The following is a 23,433-nucleotide window of genomic DNA, read 5'->3' on the forward strand; positions in this document are numbered from 1 at the left end:
CAGGTAAGACTTGCCCACTGCATCCGTCCAGCTCCCTTATTGACACAGGGGAAGCTGAGGTCCAGCGACAAGAGGGGCCTTGGACTGTTGCACGGCAGAGCAAAAACTAGAAGCCGGGACTTCAGACTCCTGCTTAGTTCCCTCAATTTTTATTTTTTATCCATTTGTTCTTCTTTTTGCTTGTACATTTAATAGCACTGATCTATTATCCCTATAAAAATATTATATATAAAGGGCAGGTGGGTTTAAATCCAGGCTCCAGCCCTTACCAGCTATTTGACCTTAGGCAGGTTACTTAACTTCTCTGTGCCTTGTTTCCTCCTCTTTGTAATGGGAGTAATGATGGTCCCTAATAGTCCCTACATTGTATGAGTATTGTGACAGTTAAATCACTTAATGCGTATAAAGTGCTTAGAAGTTGCCTGGCATGACGGAAATCCTTAACAGATGTTTTCTGTTATCAATGTCATCTTCTACCTTATTTTTTAACTGCTTATCAGTATTCCATAGTTTGAATTTTTCATCATTTGTTTAATCTTCCCCTATTGATGGACATTCACTTTGTTTCTGCTCTTTTCACTCTTTCATGGTGTGTCCAGGAGCCCCCTGACTGTTCCTCTTTGTCCTCACGCCATGCACGTCTAACTAAACTGTGCCCTGTCGGGATGGAACCTCATCAGCATGTGAACCAGCTGACAGTGGAAGTGCTTGTGCAGGGGATAGGATGTTTTTCGCTCAGGTCTTAGCTGTAAGGTTCTAAACACCACAGGTGCCTCTTTTATGGTGCCATCTGGGGCCAGAGTATTGAGCCAAGAGGGCATCAAGATTGATGTCGTGTGCTGGAAATTTCATAGTGCCACTTCTTTGACCCTCTGTGGGGGCATCGCTCTGCCCTATCCCGCCCCCAGAGGGGCTCTTCCAAGTGTCTCAGGAGGCATGCTGCATCTGGGAGCCCACAAAGACTTGGCTGCCCTCAAGCCAGTGTACAGTATGCCGTGCATGTTCAGGAAGAGCACAGAGGAAGATGCACCCTAAAGGTTTAACAGAGGTCAGCCCCAGGGGTCAGTGTCGGGCAGGGTGTTGCTGTCGTTATCAGTTGTCCTTGAGCCTGTCTGTGTTTTCCAGACGTTTACACTGAGCAATTGTCACTTTTGTCATCAAAAAAAACATTGTATATGTTATTTTAATTAAATACTACCTAGATTTGAGTCCTAGATCCAAGTCACTCTCTGGGCTCTATTTTCCTTACCTGGAAAATGGGGTTAGCACTCCCTGGTTCATCTCCCTCCCAGGGGTGTGGTACAGATTAGAGGAGAGAGAAAGAAAAGCGCTCTATAAACAAGGCACGATGAACCGTGGGAAGGCAGAGGTTATTATTGTCTGGTCATAGCCAAACCCAGCCTCTTTCCTTGGGAGCAGCGCCCTAGTTTCCCCTTCCTGAAGACCACATTCTCTGTAGCTGCTTTCTGAAGCCTTTGGGCAAAGGGATGCTTTGTGTTTATCATACACAAAAGAACAAGGTATACTCCACCATCCAGTGTTGAGATCTCAGGACCAACATGCAGACAGATCTCAAAGGGGACTGCTGAGATGGGGGTGTTACTGGGGTGGGTGGCAGCCTTCTGTCTTTCTCCTTGTGATCCCCAGGCCTCCTCTGTCTTCTGCAGTGCGAGACCTAATGAAAGGAAGAGAAACGGGGTTTTCTGTGTGAGCTCCCCACAGGAAGGTGGCCTGTGGGCAGGTCTGTGGAAACCAGGTTCCCCGCCGGATACTGGAGAGAGTCATTTCAGCATGTCACACAATTTTTTATTTAAACAAAGAGCCTCTACTAAGCTGAGACCAAACTAATGACTGGCACCCTTGGCAAAAATTGAAGTGCCGTTTTGTGTTTATTTAGTAAATAAATGAATGGATCCATAGAGGAGGGAAAAAAAAGAGAGTAGACCAAAAGAAGAAAAAAAGGCACATATTCAAGGCTATGATCCAAGCTGAGCCTTTTATTTGGTTATAAATAATCTTTAATTCCACTATTGAATTAAATTAGAAGTGAATTTAGTCTGTTGTGGCATTGTCTACTTCCCTGAATATACGACGGTGTTTGTGTATCTCCTGGCAGGTTGTGGGGCCCAGCTCTGGGGTTTGAGAGAGCCAGGGCTCTCTGCTGGGTAATAACTCTATTGTATTTCACCCCATGTACTCCAGGCAATTTATTACAGCTAACCCCCCTCCAACCCTGCTTCAATCGAGCAAGCCTCCTGTGAAATTGGATAGAAGGCAAGAACTTTTGTAGAAAACTAGGTATTGCCTGTGTTTCTTGGCCACAGAGGACTCAGCCAAGTTAAGGGAAAGAGATTTTTAAGAGAGGTGCTTTCGTTTATTTGTGAAGGCAGGCACAATGAAGTTGGAGAAGGTGCCCAGAGAAGGCTGGCTGAAGTGATCAAAAGGATTAGAGAGGTGGGGAATGAGTGGGGGAGGGCTGCATGGGGCCTGGATAAAAACAGTCCAGCAAGATGGACGGGCAAAAAGGGACGTGAAAGAAGTCCAGAGATCCCAAGGGGAAAGAGAGAGACTGACTTGTCCTTCAGAATTGGCCTGCCAGAATTAGGGTAGTCCTGTCCACACAGCTGGAACTGAGCTCACTACCAGAAGCCGAGGGTTCGTTCCAGCCCACCTTCCCGCACCAGCTCCCCTTGGTGCCTCTAGGAGAGGAAGAATTTGAAACTCAGGAGGCCGTGGACCCTGACCCGTTTTTTCCTCCAGCATTTCTTTCTGAAAATTATCACACACAGAAAAGTTGAAAGAATTTCACGCTGAATGCTCATGTTCCCACCATTTAGATTCTGCAGTTAACGTTTCTCTACTGATTTTATCACATATCTGTCCATGCCTCTCTCAAGTCATCAATCCATTTTGCTTTTTGATATGTTTCAAAGTAAGTTGCAAAGAGACCCTTGTGCATTTTGACAGTTGAACAGTGGATTGCAGTGGCGTATAAAAGGAGAGGTTTTATTGTTATGTTCATTGCTCCAGATGTCACAAATTCTTCCCAAAAAACTTACCAGTCTTTTGGAGCTTCTTCCCTTGATGCTTTTTACTTCCAGGCTCTCAACTTCAGATGTCTCCAGGGGCCTGAGAGAGAATGTAAGGGAGTGAAGCAGCCCTGGTGTAGGACCATGGGGAGTGGTGAGAGCTGAGGTGACCCGGAGAGCACCTGCCCCATAGGGAGGGGCATCCCCTGTCCACTCCAGCCTGTTGTTGCCGTGTGAGACTCATGAGGGTTTTTATGTGAAGTCTTCCACTTTTTAAATGTTTGCAAACAATATTACATACTAGGCAAAGGGTGTCAGGATGACTCCTTGTGTTTTGAGTTTTCTATAGCTGCCGTAACAAGTTACCATAAACTTAACAGCTTAAACAACACAAACTTATTCTTACAGTTCTGTAAGTCAGAACTCTGACATGGGTCTCACTGGGCTAAAATCAAGGTGTTGGCCAGGCTGCGTTCCTTTCTGGGGGCGCTAGGGGAATCTTGCTTATCTGGGTTGTTGGCAGAATTTAGTTATGAGGAGTGAGACTCTCATTTCCTTGCTGTCAGCTGAGGACCGTTCCCAGCTTCCAAAGGCCACCCACCTTCCTTGGCTCATGACCCCCTTCCTCCATCTTCAAAGCCAGTAATAGTGGGTTGAGTCCCTCTCACACTTCAAATCTTTACTTCTTTCTTCTTATCTCTCTGACCCAGCCAGAAAAGTTGTCTGCTCTTGAGGACCCTGTGATTACATTGAACCCACCTGGGTAATCCAGGCTCCTCAAACCCATCTCAGGGTCCTTAACCTTAATCACATCTGCAAAGTCCCTTTTGCTGTGTAAGGTAATATGTTCACAGCTTCCAGAGATTAAGGCTTGGACATCTTCAGGGGCAGCTACTCTGCCTGCCACTCCTGGCTTCTGGCTGGACACACAAGGCAGACAGTTCTCTCATTCCCTCTGAGCCTGCCTGGTCCTTGGGTCCCTTCTTCTGGGCCCTGAGAAAATCCCCAGTATCCCTAATGAAATATACTCCACAGATGAAAAGAAATGAAGGACAAAAGAAGTCTTAAATTTTCTATAATCATATTGTTAGCAATAATATTGGTGGTGTTCTTCTGAGACTATTATATGTTATAGGAAAAAGCACATAAATAACTGTGTTAATGTTAAGAACCTAGATTTTGAGCAAAGGAGATAAAATGTCTAAAACCAGACAAAGACATCACAAGAAAACTGTATACCAATATCCCTTATGAATAGATGCAAAAATCCTCAGCAAAATACCAGCAAACCAAATTCAGCAACAGATAAGGATTATACACCCTGACCAATTAGGATTTATCCCAGGAATGCAAGGGTGGTTCAACATATGAAAATCAATCAGTGTAATATACTATATTAATAGAATAAAGAACAAAACCCATATGATCATCTCAATAGAAGCAGAAAAGGCATTTGACAAAATCCAACACTTTTTCATGATAGAAACATTCAACAAACTAGGAATAGAAGAGAACTTCTTCAACCTGATAAAGGGCATCTATGAAAAACTCACACTAACATTATATTTAATGGTGAAAGACTGAAAGCTTTTCCTCCTAGGATCAAGAGCAAAACAGGATGTCTGCCCTTGCCAATTCCATTCAACATTGTATTGGAGTTTCTAGTCAAGACAGTTAGACAAGAAAAAGAAATAAAAAGCATGGAGATTGAAAAGAAAGAAGTAAACACTCTCTATTTGCAGATGACATTGTCTTGTATGTAGAAAATCCTAAGGAATCTACACACAAAAAATTACTAGAACTAATAAATGAACTCAGCAAGGTTGCAGGATACAAGCTCAATGTACAAAAATTGATTGTATTTCAATACACTAGCAAGGAACAATCTAAAATTGAAATACAGGGCTGGCCCCGTGGCTTGGCGGTTAGGTGCATGCGCTCCGCTGCTGGCGGCCCGGGTTCGGGTCCCGGGCATGCACCGACGCGCCGCTTCTCTGGCCATGCTGAGGTCGTGTGCCGCGTACAGCAGCTGGAAGGGTGTGCAGCTATGACGTACAACTATCTACTGGGGCTTTGGGGGGAAAATAAATAAATAAAATTATAATAAATAAATAAATAAATAAATAAATAAATAAATAAAATTGAAATACATATTTACTGGACATTTCTCCGGAGAAGATATACAAATGGCCAATAAGCACATGAAGATATACTCAGCATCATTAGTTATTAGGAAAATGCAAATCAAACCATAATGAGAAACCACTTCCCACCTACTAGGATGGCTATAATCAAAAAGATGGATGGTAACAAGTGTTTGTGAGCATGCAGAGAAATTAGAACCCTCATACGTTGCTGGTGGGAATGTGAAATGATGCTACCACTTTGGAAAACAGTTTGGCAGTTCCTTAAAGTGTTAAACATGGAATTACCTTATGACCCAGCAATTCCACTCCTTGGTATGTACCCAAGAGAATTGAAAACATATGTCCACACAAAATCCTGCACATGAACGTTCATAGCAGCATTATTCATAATAGCCAAAGGTAGAAACAATAAATAAAAAGTGGTACAGCAGTCCCCCTATCCACAAGGGATACATTCCAAGACTCCCAGTGGATGCCTGACACCGCAGGTAGCACAGAACCCTTTACAGTCGGCCCACAGGTTCTGCAGCCACAGATTCAACCAGCCATGCGTCAGAAGGCCTACAATGGTTGCATCTGTACTGAACACGTAGACTTTTTTTTCTTGTCATTATTCCCTAAACAATACAGTATAACAACTGTTGACATAGCATGTACATTGTATTAGATATTATAAGATACCTAAAGATCCTGGGAGGATGTGCATAGGTTATATGCAAATACTGTGCCATTTTACATAAGCGACTTGAGCATCCACGGATTTTGGTATTGGCCAGAGGTCGTGGAACCAATCCCCCATAGATATCGAGGGACAACTGTATATACTATGTTTTTTGCTGTACCTACATATCTGTGATAACTTTATCATATTAATTTATACATAAGGCACAGTAAGAGATTAACAATGATAACTAATAATAAAATAGAACAATTATAACAGTATACTGTAATAAAAGTTATATGAATGTGCTCTCTCTCTCTCAAAATATCTTACTGTACTGTATTTTCAGACCGTGGTTGACCATGGGTAACTAAAACTGCAGAAAGTGAAACTGCAGATAAGGGGTGACTACTGTATATCCATACAGTGGAGTATTATTCAGCCATGAGAAGAGGGAGTACTGATGCCTGCTACAACATGGATGAACCTTGAAAACATTATACAAAGTGATGGAAACCATACACAAAAGGCCGCATATTATACGATTCCATTTATATAAAATGTCCAGAATAGGCAAATCCATGAAAACAGAAAGCAAATTAATGGTTTCCAGAGACTGGGAGGAAGGGATAATGAGTAGTGACTGCTAATGGATGTGAGTTTTCTTTGGGGGTGCTGAAAATGTTCTCGAATTAGGTAGTGGTGGTGGTTGTACAACATTGTGAATATATTAAAAACTACTGAATTATACACTTTAAAATGGTGAATTTTATGATATGTGAATTATATTTCAGTAAAAGAGGAGATACAGTATAAAATAAAGTTCAGTAAAACTCTGTAATCCTATATATTAAATATAAAATTTCAGCATAAACTCATGATGTACCTATTAAAATATACTTCTAGCTCTGACCACTGTAAAGGCATAGAATCAGTAACCAACCCAGTAGTAATGACGCCGTTAACGCCCGTGTTGCAGTATTTAAATGGTGCTGTTGATGATAGTAAGGAGCCAGGGTTCCTTGGCAGAATGGCTCATCCCAGGTTAGGGCAGGAAGTGTACAAGTTAAGCCTGGAGAATCTTTTGATAACTTTTCTCAGAACGCAGGGAAACTATCAGTTCTCTGTGGTCATGTCCAAAGGACTAGGAGCCACCTTGAGAAGACTCCCTCGGGCTAAAGATGGGCTTATATGGGAACTAATAAGAATAATAACTGCACTGAATTGAAACATGTTAATTATATTAAAATGTATGAGTTCATAATGAAAACAAATAATTGGCCACCTTTGGAGGATGCTAGGGAACCAAGTCCTTCTGAAAACTGGTAAATAAAGAATCAAGAACTTATCCTGTCTTTCCTGTACTTCAGGGCAACCAAATAGTTGATGTGGCAAAGTTTTTCTCTGTAGAAGCATTCCAGCTTGTAAACGAAGAATGTTAGAATTAGAGTATCGCCATTTGAAAACCCCTGATGAAATAAAGGATTTAGGCATTGATCACCAATGGCCACCAGCATCACAAAAGGAAAGAAAAATGGATATTATGTGTTTTCTAAGGGATGCTCACACCACCACCTATGAAGAAGTTGCCAGAATGTCTCATCGAATTAGGTCAAGCCTCTAATCTAACTACCAGTTTACAGGAACCAAAGGGGGCCGGACAGAGGAACATATTCAAAGACCACAGAGATGCAAGCAGCAAAATGCAGACTGTGGGGGATACTATAAGACAAATAAATGGCCCAGTTTCTTCAACAAAGACACTTAGGAGACACATCAGCTAAAGGCAGTGTGTGGGCCTTGTCTTGATCCTGATTTAAACAAACCAACTGTAAAAAGATATGAAAAGGGGCTGGCCTGTTGGCGTAGTGGTTAAGTTCACACACTCTGCTTTGGTGGCCTACGGTTTGCGGGTTCGCAGGTGCAGATCCTGGGCGTGGACCTATGCACCGCTCATCAAGCCATGCTGTGGTGGCATCCCACATATAAAATAGAGGAAGGTTGGCACAGATGTTAGCTCAGGGCCAATCTTCCTCACCAAAAAAAAAGACATAAGAATAAGAAGATCAGGGAAATTTGAATACCAGCTGGATATTTGATGATGTTAAGGAACTATGTTAATTCTTTTGGGTGTTATAATGATGTTAAAGGCCTACAGGGGCAGGACCTTCTACCCCCAACCTTACCATGGGGCTGGTGGAGAGCAGAGGATGGAAATGTGCCCTCTGCTGGCAGAGCCCAGGGAGGGAGAGAGGAGGCGATGAGCCTGTGAAGCCCAGCTTATTCTTCCAAACTTGTGGCTAAATGGTTTCTCCTCCATTGGAGAGGAATGTACAAGGGGTGGGGAGAGAGGCCAGGTTATTGAAGGGCTGCCCTCCACATGGAATCATGAGGATGAGCAACCGTGTTCTTGTCACAATTGAGGTTTAAACAAATTAGTGCATGTAAATCACCAAATCTGTACAAAGCTGATGGGGGGTGGGGGGAGGGCCTTGTATACATATCCCTATGCACTGTATGTGCAGGGATGAGAGACAGGACTTCAGGATGCCAAGGAGAAGAAAATTCTAAAATGACCCAGGGTCCCTGGCTTTCACTCATTCCCTAAAGGCTGGAGAGGAAGTGGGATTTGCGGTTAGCTAAACTGTGTGCCTGAGTTCTCTTGGCAAGGTGAAAGCTGACCCTGTCCTCTCCCTGTCCCCTGTGTCTCCCTCTAGCTGCAAGAGCAAACGCTACCTGGAGACACTCCCCAACACCAGCATCATCATCCCCTTCCACAACGAGGGCTGGTCCTCTCTCCTCCGTACTGTGCACAGTGTGCTGAACCGCTCGCCCCCGGAGCTGATCGCCGAGATTGTGCTGGTCGACGACTTCAGTGATCGAGGTAGGGCCTGCCACACCCAGCTTCCTGCCCCCATGCTCCTTCCAGTGACTCACCAAAGGGGTGACAGGTTTTCCCTTCTTCAGCAGCACCAACATGTGGGCCACCATTCACTGATGCTTGCTGTGTGCCAGGCCATGAGTCTGGCACGCTACACACATTTAGTCCTCACAGCAACCCATGAAGTAGGTTCTGTTTTTATCCCATTTGTATCATTGTAGACATGCGTTAAACTGCAAATAACTGAAAACTTGATAAACATTAGCTCAGACAAGCAAGGGGTTTGTTCATTCATTAATTCATTTCATAATAAGATCCAGGATTGGTACAGCTGCTCGAGGCTACCGTCAAAGAACCAGGCTTCTCTCTTCCTGCTTCCTCATCCTCATGATCACAAAATGGCTGCTGTACCGCTGGAAAGTCTACCTTTGAGGTAGGAAGGAGGAGGAAGGGCAAAAAGAACAAAGCCTCCTCCTTGCCAGACTTTGCCTTCTTATTTGGGAAAGTCTTTTTCAGGAAAGACTTTTGGCCAGAACTCTGACATCCAGGCATCCCCATGTGCAAGGGAGGCTGGGACTGTGAGTGTTTTGAATTTTACCCCTTTTAGTAAAGGTAGGAAAGGGAGAAATGGATTAGAGAAGGTGTTGAGTGAGCCCACCTACAGTATCCACCACACCATTTTACAGATGAGAAAACTGAGGCTCAGAAAGGTTAAGTGACTTACCCTTGGTCACACAGCTCTTAGGTGGTGACGTGGTGACAGAACCATGTCTGTCTGGCCCCAAACATGTGATCTTAACCACTAGACCACACTGCCCTCCAGCCAGTGGTCTCAAGCTTATCCTTTGCATCAAAGCTTTCACCAGTTGCAGCAAAATCAAGCGAAGCCCTTTCCTCTGCTCACCATCTTGCAGAGGCACCAATAAGGAGTGAAGAGAGGGAGTCTAAGTGTACCAGAATAATCTAAGCTGACCTGCCTGTCACCCCCTTTTAATTCTGCACTCTTGATTACACGCCTTTAGTACAGAGGTCTCACTGGCATGTGTGTGTGTGTGTATGTGTGTGTGTGTACACATATGCATACGTACACACACATCGTGAGCTCAGTTCTTACCATCTGTAAGTCTTCCCTAACTCTTGACATACACTCATTCTCGTGGGACCCTTTACTTCCTTTATAGCTCTTATCACAGGCAGAATTAAGACACAAATCAGTGTGAAGTGTAAACATGATGTGTGTAAATGTTGGCTGTTGCCTGTCTCCCCTGCTAGACTCTACCTTCTGAGAGCAGGGCCCTCCACACAGGCCTTGTTCACCACGTGTCCCCAGCTCCTTAGGCATATAGGAGTGGATTAATATGTATTTGACAAAGGAATAATCCGAGTTCGTTTCCTCTGTTCCCTTAGCGCTTCCACCAAGGTTACAATAGCATCTAGCGCCTTGTGTGAGATTTATTTGTGTCCCTGGAGCGAGATGTGTGAGCCCAGTGAGGGCAAGGGTGTGTCTCCTTGTCTCTGTAGCCCTGTTCTTCAGTAGAGAGCCTGACAATAGTTACATTTTGATCCTGGCCTATCACTTGCTAGCTGTGTGACCTGAACCCAGTCACTTAACCTCCCTGTGCATCAGTTCCCTTATCTGTAAAATGAGATCACAATAGTACCTACCTCTTAGGTGGCTGTGGCTTTTAAATGAGTTAATACACGTAAAGTGCTAGAACAGTGCCTGGCACATAGTGAACATTAGAGAGAAACATTTAAACTTAGTATTAATATTTTTGGCATTATTTATGGCTGGTTTGTAGGCAAGGGAGTCAGGGATAAAGGTACAGACATGGAGGTGCAGGTACAATCCCCCTTTCTGTGGGTGAAAGGGCTTTGTGAATCATAAAACCCTAAACAAATGTGCCTTTGTCTCACCTTCTACCCAAATTGCCTCCCGTCCGTTCACCGTTTAGGAGACCCTTTCAGTGTGTTATCTCATTTATTCTTGACAACAACCTCTGAGGGAGGCCTTGGGATCCCTGGGTCTCCGAGGAGGAGCTGGGGTTAGGTGACCTGCCCAGAGTCACACAGTGAGTGGAACACCCAGGCCTGTGGACTCAAAGCCCAGGACTGGGCTCTGCTGCTGCCTTTTTCTCCCTTTCTTCTGCTTTCCTTCACCCAGTCTCCGCTCCCAACAGCAGCCTTCTCCCAGTTTGGGCCCAGCACTCACAGGCTAAGGGCCCTCAGCCGGGCAGTGAAAAGGCAATAAATGAGCACATCGCTCAAGTGATTAATTGACTTCCATTTCCTGTGCTGCAGCATGAACAGCCTCTGCTCCTGGGGTGAACACCGCGCCTTCCCTCGGGTGTGGCTCTTGCTCCAAGCGGGCTCACTGTCACGGCCATGCTGGAGGCCTCGGCAGTGTGGGCTGCACTCACTCTCCAGCTCCCCGTCTGTGTACCAGCCGTGGCAGGGCCCTCTGTCCTAGAGCACGCCCAGCTCCCTCCTGCCTGGACGTCCTCTTCCAGCTCCTCCCACGGCTGCTCCTCTCACACCATCTTCAATTAGGTCCCCCACCACTTCCACTGTTCACTGTTCCCCATGTGTGACTGCGTGGCTATTTGTTGACCTATTCGTTGTCAGTCTTCCTCTTGAGCCATTTGTGGTCTAAAAGCAGGCGATTAATAATGCTTGTGAATTGGTGAATGAATGAACGAGGAAGGAGGGGAAAGGAAGGAAACATATGGCAGCTACATCCACACACACTGAAAACCGTCACTAGCAACAGGGCCATCTTCAGCCAGCGAGATAGGTGTGGCTGCGGGAGACCCAGCAGTTCCTTCAGTGACTGGCACTGGCCCGCATCTTTGTGTTCCAAGCTCAGATCCCTGTCACCTGTTATCTGAGGCTTCAGCCATCCTAGGGACAGACCCACAACACTTGGTGGGATCCCTCTCTGAGCGTCACAGGGCATTAGTCCTCCAGAGGTAGCATAAACTAAGCATCAGCTGGGTTAGAAACTGTATTTCTCTGTTCAGTTAGAAAAGAATTCCAAGGTCATCTAGGCTACTGGCTTTTACCTTGCACCTCAGAGCAGGAGAGGGCCCACGGATGCCTCGGGGAGCACTGTGAGGCGTATGGAGAACCTCACAGGTGCAGGTGGGGTTCAGGTGCCTCTCCTGGGATGGCCTATATTTGGTTTCTAAAAAAACTGTTCACTAAGGAGAGCTCCACTGCTTAAAATTGTGTGAAAACCACAGATATAACTCAGCCTGCTCATTTAACAGATGGGGAACCTGAGGCCTGGAGCAGTGGCCAGGCTGAACTAGGAGCACACAGCTAGCTGGTGGCAGAAGAGGGACACGAATCCCCTCTCTGAGCTCCCGGTATAGCCCTGTCCCTCCTCACCTGAGGTTACGTGAAACATCTGCAGGAGTGTATTACTCCTTTTCATCTCCAAAGACACTTCTCAATAAATTACTTTTCCATTGTATTAAAGAGCAAACTTCTTGGCTAAAACGAGCTCATTATCAAACATAGCCAGTCTTGGACTATAATGGTTTGCACCTCTAATATCCCAGTTTCCTCAATGTTGTACTCTGTGATAAAAGTAACGTGACCCTCCCCCCATAAAAAAATGTAGCAATCTTAAAAAGGAAAGGTAAATTTCAGGAGAATGACATTCTCCAAGTGCATCTATTTCTCCAGAGAGCAAATATATTAATCCAATGTGGTGCCATTCCCAAACCCTAATAAAGACAGAGAAGAGAACGAATACTGTCCCATTGCACGGATGAGAATGAGAACTATTATTCTCTTATTGTTGTCCCTTTTTCTCAATGAATCAGGCCTGGAACCCAGAAAACTCTTACCTCACACCCCTCAGTCCCGCACATTCGCTGTCAGATTTTGCAACCTGCATTTTTCAGAAAAGCAATCATTATTCTTGTTTCAAGAAGAAATTCTCAAGGCAGCTTTGGAAGCAAACTTGCTCAGCAGTGATTGTTGTAAAAATGAGATTTGGGAGAAACAATTTCAGAATTATGGAGAGGCCTGTCTAAAGTATGGCAAATATGGGCCATCGTAAAAGACAGATTTCTCTGGGCCCCGTGAGCAGAGGCAGTTCTCGGAGTTGAAATTCATAGATGCTAACTACAGGCTAGATTGGCACTGCCTAGCGGAAAGCATTTTCCTCTGAAATGAGTCTATTCCAGGATCCTCAGGGCAACTAATTATAATTCAGCTAAGGGTCGAGACCTCGGGTAGGAGACAAAATTGGAGCAGATGAATTCTTGAAATGAGATCCAGAGCTTCACGCAGGCAGCACTGGGGACCAGAGTGGAGCAGACGCTGACACCAGAATAATCCCGGCCCTGCTCGTAAATAGAGCCCTGCAGAGTTTCCCAGGGTCTCTGAGAGCTCTTCCAATGTGCGAGCTCTGCTTGAGGATTAGGAGGACTTGGAGGTGTTTTTGCATCAGTGGGAGAGAGGGGAGAGGTTGGAGGGTGGCAGACCTTCCTCTAGACAGAGTGCACTGCTCAGACAGGAGATTTTTATCAGGAAAAACAAGAGAGGCCTTGTTCATTTGTTTCTTTCTTTTCCTCTTCTCCTTCCCCTCCCCACTTTCAAACAGTGTTGGTTTTCCAAAAAAAATAGGATATATGGTAATGGGAAGGGCTGTTGTCTCTGGATGAACTCTGGGCTGCCTGGAATGATGAGGTTCAGAAATGAAAGGCTGTGGTATGATCTCCCTGATAACATTTTCTCCAACTCAGCTCCTTATCAATAAATAAACCAGTAAAAACGCACACAAGGAATGGTTCCCTGCAAGGAAGTTCTTAAGCAGGCGTTTGCAGAGCTGTTGGTAGGTGTTGGCAGTGATTGGTGCTGGAGAGTGTGGACATTGCAAGGCCCATTAGTTCCCACGGTACAGACCTCACCAATGAGAACAAGGTCAGAGGTCTTCCTTCCTTGATGGGCTTATTAACTCTGGCCTCACTCCCACACCGTGTCAGTCATGGAGACACATCAGGGAAATCTCTTTGCCCTGACCCTATTTGCATTTCAACATACCACTCTTGACACTGCCCCATAAGTGTCTATTCCTCATTTCCTGTCATCTCTCTCACAGCCTTAGTTTGCTTCCCATACCACCACAACTGTTGGGGTGGCCATTCCCCACTTTCACTGTATTGCCTGGGTTCTTTCGCCTTGAGTTTTGTGTTGCTTATTTTGTTTTTCTCTATATTGTCCTGATTTAATTCATATTCATATATTCAACAAAATTCATGAAATGACTGCTGGACGCTACACTAGGTGCTGAGGCTACAACGGGAGTAAAACAGACTTCCCTTCAAAGGCTTACATCCAATAAGGCAGGCAGACAGGGTAAGGAGCCATCATAAAACCATGGAATATGTGCCACTCGTTGGAGCACGGAGAAGATCAGGGAAGACTTCGCAGAGAAAATTCCAGCTAAATCTTAATCCTAAGAGATAAGTAGATATTACTCCTTGGGGTTTAGGAGGGAGAAGAATGTTCCCAACAGAAGGACTAGCAGGAACACAGGCTAGGAGTCAAGGAGAAGATGTGGAAATTGCAGAGTCATCCATAACCTCATCACCTGGAGGCAATTACTATTAACATTTAGACTTTTTCCCCCCCAGTGTTGTTGTTTTTTAGTAGACTTTATTTTTTAGAGCAGTTTTAGGTTCACAGCAAAATTAAGCTAAAGGGTACAGAGAGTTCTTATACACCCCTTCACCCCCTAACATACACATAGCTCCCTCTCTCCCATCAGTATCCTACACCTGCATCAGAGTGGCACATTTATTACGGTCGATGAACCTACATTAACACATCGTTATCACCCAAAATCCCTAGTTTATATTAGGGTTCATTCTTGGTGTTGTACATTCTATGGGTTTCGACAAATGTAGAATTACATGTATCTACCATTATAGTATCATACAGAATAGTTTCAATGCCTTAAAAATCCTCTGTGCTCTGCCTATTCATCCCTCCCTCCCACCTAACGCCTGGGAACCACTAACCTTCTACTGTCTCCATAGTTTTGCCTTTCCAGAATGTCTAATGTAGTTGAAATCATACAGTATGCAGCCTTTTCAGATCAGCTTCTTTCACTTAGTAATATGCATTTAAGTTTCCTCATGTCTTGTTATGGCTTGTAGCTTGTTTCTTTTTAGCGCTTAATACTATTCCATTGGCTGGATATACCACAGTTTATGTATCCACTCTTCTACTGAAGGACATCTTGGTTGCTTCCAAGATTTGGCATTTATGAATAAAGCTGTTATAAACATCCATGTGCAGGTTTTTTGTGTGGACATAAGTTTTCAGGTCACTTAGGGAAACACCAAAGAGTGCAATTACTAGATCATATGATAAGAGTATGTTTAGTTTTATAGGAAGCTGCCAAACTTTCTTCCAAAGTGACTGTACCATTTTGCATTCCCGCTAGCAATGAGCAGGAGTTCCTGTTGCTCCACATCGTCACCAACATTTGTGTTGTCGGTGTTTTGGATTTTTGCCATTCTAATAGATGTGTAGTGGTATCTCATTGTCGTTTTAATTTGCAATTCCCCGTGACATATGATGTTGAGAATCTTTTCATATGCTTATCTGCCATTTGTATATCTTCTTTGGTTCTCAGTATCTTTTCATTTCCATTTTCTTTTTCATACCCTCCCAATCTCCCTCTAGTTCCCCCACAACAGAGGTGACTGATGTTAACAGTCTGGTGTGTATCATTCTAGACCATTCTGCATAATAATACTAACATGTAACAGCATATAATAACCAGAGCTAATACTTTTTGAGCCAAGTGCAATACTTACTCTCTGCGAAGTGCGTTTGCTCATTCATTACTACAGCACTATCGTGGGTTCTGTCATTCCCAGTATGAAAACCACTGCACTAAATGATCTCAAACTTCTTTTCTACTTAAAAAAAAGTGATATTTTTATTCCCACTTTACAGATGAGAAAACTAAGATAGAGAGAGGTTAAGTAAGTGGCCAATGGGTACTTAGCTCAAAAAGGCAGAGCTTTGGTTTAAAACTATACATTCTGATTCTAGAACCTTTACACTTAATCTTTACATGTTTTTTTTCTCCTTTTAAAAAGAATCATACTGTACACATTACTCTTTTTTTTTTTTTTCCTGTTAATGTATCACAGACATCCCTCAGGTCAATAGATATAGAGCCAGCTCATCTGTTTTTTAATAGCCAGATAAAGTTCCATAATGTGAATCTACATTTTGTCCCTTTACACTGCACTTTGTGGAGTGAACGTCCCATCATATTTCACGTTGTATCTTGGTTTCTTTCACTTAACTTTCTACAGTCATTTCCCCTTGTCATTATAAAATGACTATCACGTCTCTCCTCTGCGTCAATTTTGAAATAGAGACAGGGGTCAAGTGACACTAGGATATTAGCTGCATTGTTGGAGAGGCTGATCCAGAGAACACAACATGGGTCTGTTCCTACTGCTCTCCTCCTGAATTAACTGGCCCGGGGGCAGGCTTAGCAGCTGAGGCAGTGTGGGCCTCCCTGGCAGGTCAGAGCCCGTGCTGATGTGTACACACACCACAGGAGGAAAGGATAAAGCAGGCCCTGCGGGCAGAAGGACTGTTCTTAACTTTCGCCTCCAGCATCACATCACCCCAGAAGTGAAATATTGTTCCCTGTATAGAAATATGAGGGCAGGGGAAGCAGTTCCATCTTACAGATGACAAAACTGAGGCTCAGAGACATTGGTGGTAGGTGGCCTAAACTGCCTACCTGCCCTTAGAGTAGTCCCCTGCTGGTTGGTAATCCCATTTGACAGGAGGGGGTTGATCTCCCCACAATGGGTTCCATAATCCTAAGAATCCCACATCTCAAGTGTCAGTCTCTAGGGCGTCTCACCACTGTCAAAATCCGCAGGCTTCTTGATTCTCTTCTCCTTTAATATCTTTGACATCCTGAACACTTCGGTCTGAGACTCCAAAGGAGAGAACTGCTAAGAAGATTAAAGCTATTACAGAATATCAATTAGTTTATAATGAGGGAAATCTATAAACCTTTTGGTGGGTATCTGGCAGGAACACAGGATGCAGGGGTCGATATGTTTATGGAATATTTTGTGCATCTTAAAAAAAACAGGATTTTGTGAATCAAGCACTGTATAAATGATTTACTGAGATAGCAAAAAAAAAAAATCAAATAAATCGCTCCGATTGCTTCTGAAGCATCAAAAACTCTGATGTTTGGGAAAGAATTGTTTCTGTAGTGGAAAATAGCTGCATTATATTTTCAGAAAGGTGATGCTTCTGTTGAGGTGGGTGAGCCTTCTACATTTTAAAAACTTGGTATGGCAAAACTGTGCTAAATTGCTGATATTCTCCTGATTTTCTTGCGAGTATTAAAAGTCTAACCTTTTCCACTGTTTTAGTCTTTCCTTAAAAACGTAATGGGAAGAAGCAAAACCCAATGGAGCAGGTTATTGGAGGTCCTTGGAATAAGGTCCCCAGAGCTGTCCCTCTTCTGTCATAGTCTGTCTCTACAAAGCTCTTGGGCCTCTCCACCGGCTTAGTTCTGACGTGACTTGTTATTTACTCAGATCTAGAGGGAGATGAGATTTGAGGCTGAAATAAAAGTAAGAGGCTCCTTAGTACCTAACTTGATCTAGTGCAAACCAACCAAGTCCTTTTCACATCACTCACATTTAGCTCCATAAGTGGGGAGCTGAAAGGGCTGATGTTGTCTGCGTCACAGAGGGGAATAGGCAATAACAGCAATAATAGTAATGCCACATAGCACCTATATAGCACTTACTATGTGCCAGACACTGTTGTAAGCGATATAAACATATTTCTAATTTTATAGGAAGCCTCTTAATAGCCAACATTTGCCTAAACGGAAAAATTCACATTTAGTAGAGAGTTCAAACCACAGTACAAGAAATTTACCTCCTCTCCATACCCCATCTCCTAAATGAAACAACTTTTAGATAAAAACAACAACAAAACTTAGGCAAATATATGAAATGCTTAGTCATGACGTTTGATACACATCCATATGTCCAAAAACATATGTTCTGCTGTTTTCATTCACTATAAATATTAGCCAAATCCTCCAAATAGTATTGGTTCTAGCAGGTTAATAAAGCACATTGGCCAAAAAGTAGGCATTAGCTCTAACCTACTGCCCGAGACCTGACCCATGGGCAGCCATCAAATGGACCCCTTGCAAAAAGATACTTCAAGGGTTCTTCCCAATTTCCTTGCATAACTTCCAGCCCCTGAGAGGTTCAGTCACGTCTTTATCAGGCAACCACAGCTCCAGAGCCAACTTTGGCTTGATTTGAATCCAGAGGCAGCTTCAGAGCTGTAAACACCAGAGGCTTAAAATGTTACCAATTTTCACAGCCAAAAATAAGACAATGCTTGACAGCTCTGAAAATCAAGAAGACCAAATCCACACATTTATATGTCATTTTATTTACTGCGAAAATTAAAAGGAGACAATTGCAGTCAATCAATATATTGTGCATGGGATTAAAAGTTCAATTTCTCTTTTCTCCCTCTTTTTTTCTCTTGCTTTATTATCTCAAATAGAGAAATCTTATGAAAATGTAATTTTTGCATCATCATATGGAACAAAGAGATAGGCACATGTGAAAGCCACAGTAACATCCTTGCCTCGTGTGAGATTTAGTGACGTTGGTTCCTGTAGAGAATTAGCAGATGCAGACTGCCTTTTCCAACCTGGGCATCCTTGTGCACAGTTAGTTCCTTCTCCTGAAAGGCCAAAATGCTCATTCCTTCCAAAATAATAAAAAAATTTAATTTTATTTATGAGCATCCAGGAATCTCAAAATAACCAATAACTCCCACCATCTACTGTTTGTACTCTACTCCTGCTCCTGTTCATGAAGGGGATTTATTGGGCATTGCTAATAAACAGGGGCAATGGTAAAGCTATGCTTTCTGCCCAGTCGTCTAAGAAACTTAGGTTTTTTTTTCTGTATGCTGTCAAAATATGTGGTCTAGAATATTCTAAATCATAACTTCACTCCAGTCTCTATTAATGGAAAACTCAAACTAACAATTACCTTCCCAGAACCTCCATGACAGCCAGCAGATTTGTGTTAACCAGGCAGGAGGAAAGACCAGCCCTGACCTTGCCCAGGAAACATGTCCCTGCTGCCCTATGACAGAAGAAATGGCGTTTTAACTCATGAGTGAATGCAAATGACCTATAAAGAGACCTTCTTCCTGAGCAGACTTGACTCTAAATATTCTTTGAAGTAGACGCAAAACCCTGTCTCCTTCCCCCTTTCCAGCTGAGGGAAGCTAGGGGACGTAGTCAGTTTGGTGAAATGCTCCTGCCTGCTGCCCATTCCTTGTGATCCTGGAGGGACAGCCAGTCAGTAATACCACCCAGCCATGGGGACAGCTCCAACCCATCTGGCCAGTGGTATCCCATCCCCATGGCTGTAGTGATTCATCCAGGGGCCTCTCCTATGGTGCCAGCTGAGCCCAGCCTAATCCAGATGTACGTCAGGCCAGTTCCACCCCTGTCCTTTCCCCACCCCATGAGCCCATACATTCTCTTCTTGGGTAAACTAGTTGGGGTTGGATTTCTGTCACTCCTGACCCAAGAGTCATAATGACTATCCTCCCTTTCATGGGTTGGGTGAGCATTAAATGAGATAACACGCTACTGCAGGGCCCAGCACATGGTCGGCATTCAGTAAACAGTCCTTGTTAATGAGACTGTTATGATTATTACTGTTAACTGAAACACAGGATGACGAGTGCCAAGCTACCCCATCTACCTCAAAGTCTTGTTATAGAGATTAGATGAAATTAGAAATGTGAAAGAGTTTAATGAGCTAAAAAGTGCAATAAGGACGTAGAAGAGCATGCTGATTTCCATGCAAGGAAAGAACCCCGAGGAGAACCTTCCAGTCTGGTGGCCAAGGAGAAAGTGACCTCAAAGGCAGACAGCCCACACGTGGAGTGTGTCCCCAGCAGTCTCCATTTCCAGCTGGGTTCAGGCAGTGGTTCTTAACTCTTGTCCCTATCAGCATCAGCTGAGGAGCTTCTTAATGTGCAGGTTACCAGGGCCCACCCACGGGGATTCTGATTCATCAGTTCTGAGGTGGGCCCCCGTAGTCTGCATTCTTAACAGGCATCTCAGATTATTTTGATAGAGTTGAAATGATGCTCAGACTTGGAAGACCTTGGAATTATAGGAACGGCAGGCCGTATACCACAAATATTTGCTTTGTGATACCATTGGATGGTGATTTCTTTGAATGTACACCCTAGGTTACCTTAAGTCAAAAAACACATGCCCTCATGAGGGGAGATGAGATGCCTTCAGCCTCAGCCAGACCCCTGTTTTCCAGGATGCCTTGTCATAAATAATTGCCTTGCTGTAACAGGCCTGTGTGGATTTATGGTCCCACATTTAATTTCAACCGCTATTCATTAATCCTGATGATCTTACTTAAATTATTAAACAGTCATATTCCAATTTCGAGGGCACTAATTATATCCTTGAGAGGCTGTTATTATCTGGATGATCACATACACTCAGCCAACACCAGACATTTTCTTCCCACTCATCAGAATTTTATACTTTCTGAGGATTTTTTTAGTTGCTGTGTGTTTCATGTGACAATATCTCAGAGCTGAGGAGTTATGAAATACTAGAGCAGGGGTTCTTAAATTTTGATGTGCATGAGAATCACTTGGAAAGTATGTTGCACATGCAGATTCCCAGGCCCCGTCCCAGCAAGATTCCAGGTTCTAGGTCTGGGTGAAGCCTGGGAATCTGCATTATAACCAGCTCTCTGGGGACTCTTGATGCAGCTGGTCCCGGGACTACCCTGGGAAAACTGAAGCTCAGACAGGGGAAAGCTCTGGTTCAAAACCCCACTGCAGAGCCACAACCTATATCTCTTGCCTGTTGTAAGGATCAAATGAGATAATAGATGGGAAAGCACTTTGGAAAGTATTCAGCAGTCTATAGATACAAGGAGGCACTATTATTTTCATGCTGGAACGGCCTTGTGACAGAAATGGCTTGGTACTTTCTCTCTAAATTACCATAATCACCTGTATGAGGCCCCAACCAAGCTCATAACTCTAAATTCACCAAGCATGGAATAAATTGCTCCTGAAATGTCCAATAAAAATTTTTTTTTTTTGATGTGAGAATGTGCTTGGGTCCCTGCCTTTTCCTTTGCTGGGGTCATCTATTCTGGAGTAGACCAACATCTCAAACCTGGGGGTACCTGATTTAAAAGCCATGCTCTCCAGCACATGTATTTCTCTCCTTTCCTGGGACATTTAAATCTCACCTGTGAACATTTTTGCCCCCAAAGTGCTTCCTCCATATGAGCCCACTTCTAACCACTTTCATGACTTTGGAAATAGAAAAGCTCAAATCAAGCCCCCCGCCCCCCGCCCCCCACCCCAGGTTTTGGTTCTTTCGGCTCAGTGTGCGCACCTGCTTGTGTTTGCTGCAAGTGTCCCATGAGGCTAGGTGGGTGATCCTGATGGGCACCTCTGTGTGCGTATGACACATCTGTGCTGCTGTGTCAGGATTAACTGGACAGCTCTTAGGAATGCGTTTCCTCATATTGAATTAAAATCATCCTCCTTGCAACATCCATCAACAGGGTCTGCTTCTGCCCTGATCTTCCCACGACTCCCTCCAGGTTTCAGAAGACCTTGTTTGTATCCCCACCCGCCATGTTCCTTCTACTGCAAAATAAATTTCTAAAAGATGTGGCAGTAGAGTAAGTTCAAGAAGAGACACTCCAGTTCTATTCACATTGCAACCTTTATTTTTAAATATTTCTTCCACACTCCCACGGATCCTATCTCTTAGTGAGCTCGCCACATGCAAAACCTCAAGTTCAGGCATTTGCAAGTTACCCACACAAAAAGCCTATTTTTAAATCTGGAAGAAATCAAGGCTTTCCAGTGATGGTAGGAGGCCTTGGTTCCCAGGCAGCACAACTTCAGAGTTCAGGGAATTTCTGCACTGCTTTCAGGAATCTTCACCCAGCCTACACATGTTAGAGATGAGAAGTGGAGGCCCACCAGGCACTCCAGTAGTATGGCTGGTTAATGATAAAGTCCTTCTCCCATTCAGGGAGCACCAGCTGCTGGCTAGACACAGTCCCCACAAGCTGTCGATCGCCTCCAGAAGTCAGGCACACAGTCCTATCCTCCGGTCCAGGCTGTCCTCAGTGGGTATGCTGCTGCCGGCAGGACCATCCATTGTGCTCAAAGGTCAAGGCTGCAGCAGCAAGCATAGACACCCCAGTTATGTCCTCTTTTTTTTCCTTCACTGACTTAATATATGGGCCAAAGTTCATCCTGGAATACATTTCCCGACTAGTGCAGTTGAATATCCTCCCCATCTTAACATTTTAGCTAATTACTAACACAGCACATACAGTGCACTCTTTCAACAGGACTGAACAGCATTTTTCCTCATCTAGGAAAGGCATTTTCTCTGATGACAGTTTCTTTGGGTCTCACCAGTGTCTGTAGCTAACAATTAAAAAAGCCCACCTGGTGTTCACCAGTGTCTATAGCTAACTTAATTACAAAATTGGGCTACTTCCTTAAAGAGTTGTGCAGATTAATTGAAATATTGCTCGTAGAGGGCTTAAAATAGTACCTGGCTCAGAGTAGCCATCTGTTAACTGTAACCATAACCAGTAGCCTGGATACCATAACATTCTTTGATACAAAACTCTCTGTGTTCATCTGTCCCTTCTTTTTCCTTCATCCCCCTTTCCAGCTACACCGTGAAGACCCAAAACTGAAACTATCATTATTAATGACAATAATTTGTGAAAACAATAATAAATGACACTGTTTATTAACACTTGATATGTGCCAGGAACTCTTAATTCATGATCTCACTGAATTCTATGAGATTGGCATTATCGCCCTGATATTACAGGTGACGAAACTGAGAACTAGAAAGGTTCACTTCACACAGCTAGCGAGTGGCAGAGTCAGGATCCAAACTCAAGTTTATTTGGATCCAGAGTAATACCCTCTTATGATTACCTCCTCTGTGATGGTAGGAATAATGTGTAAGGATTTAATGCCTTATATTTTTCTCATTTATTTCTCATAGATCCATTCACTCGTGGCTCTGTGACTTTGAAAATCAGGGACCAGGTTGAGCCGGGACGAAAGAGCCACCTATCAGGAAAAAGAATGAAAAACTGGGCATTTTTCTGCCAGAATTCTCACAGTTGATTTGCTGAGGGTTTTTCCCCCTGTAAAGCAGAGTGTGATTTTCTTTCTCTTCAACCTTCATGCCGCTGGAAAATTTTAAATTATTTAAGACATTGAAGGTTTATTATCTGCTATAAGGCTGTAATGTAATTGCAAGGTATCATTTAAAGAGCTGTCTGTCTGTGTGAACCACCTTGTTCTGAATACCTGCTCTTGCATAGGGCAAGAAGATGTGTATTTATTTATCAGTGGTGGTTTATAACTGCCTTAGATCAGTCCTATTATTCTTCCTTCATGGCCCAAGCCCCAAAATAAATGTCTGGTGTTGCACAGAGCATTGAAATCATTTGTGTATCATCTGTCATTTATTTCTCTTCTGTCATTTGCATCTTGATGGACAGCCATGTGTTTGGGGGATTTCATTTTCATTACAGATCAAATCACATT

General features: G+C 43.7%; 1 protein-coding gene across 3 annotated transcripts in view; it reads left to right on the plus strand.

Moving 5' to 3' along the window:
* GALNT10 (polypeptide N-acetylgalactosaminyltransferase 10) overlaps positions 1-23,433 on the plus strand; it is a 219,682-nt gene that overhangs the window by 113,931 nt on the left and 82,318 nt on the right. For all 3 annotated transcript variants that reach the window (XM_058544576.1, XM_058544571.1, XM_058544581.1), the window contains exon 4: positions 8,555-8,721. In XM_058544576.1, the coding sequence (XP_058400559.1) occupies positions 8,555-8,721 (167 nt within the window). The remainder of the gene's footprint in view (positions 1-8,554; positions 8,722-23,433) is intronic.

The sequence above is a fragment of the Diceros bicornis genome, chromosome 1 (assembly GCF_020826845.1).
Source record: "Diceros bicornis minor isolate mBicDic1 chromosome 1, mDicBic1.mat.cur, whole genome shotgun sequence".
Lineage (NCBI taxonomy): Eukaryota > Metazoa > Chordata > Mammalia > Perissodactyla > Rhinocerotidae > Diceros > Diceros bicornis.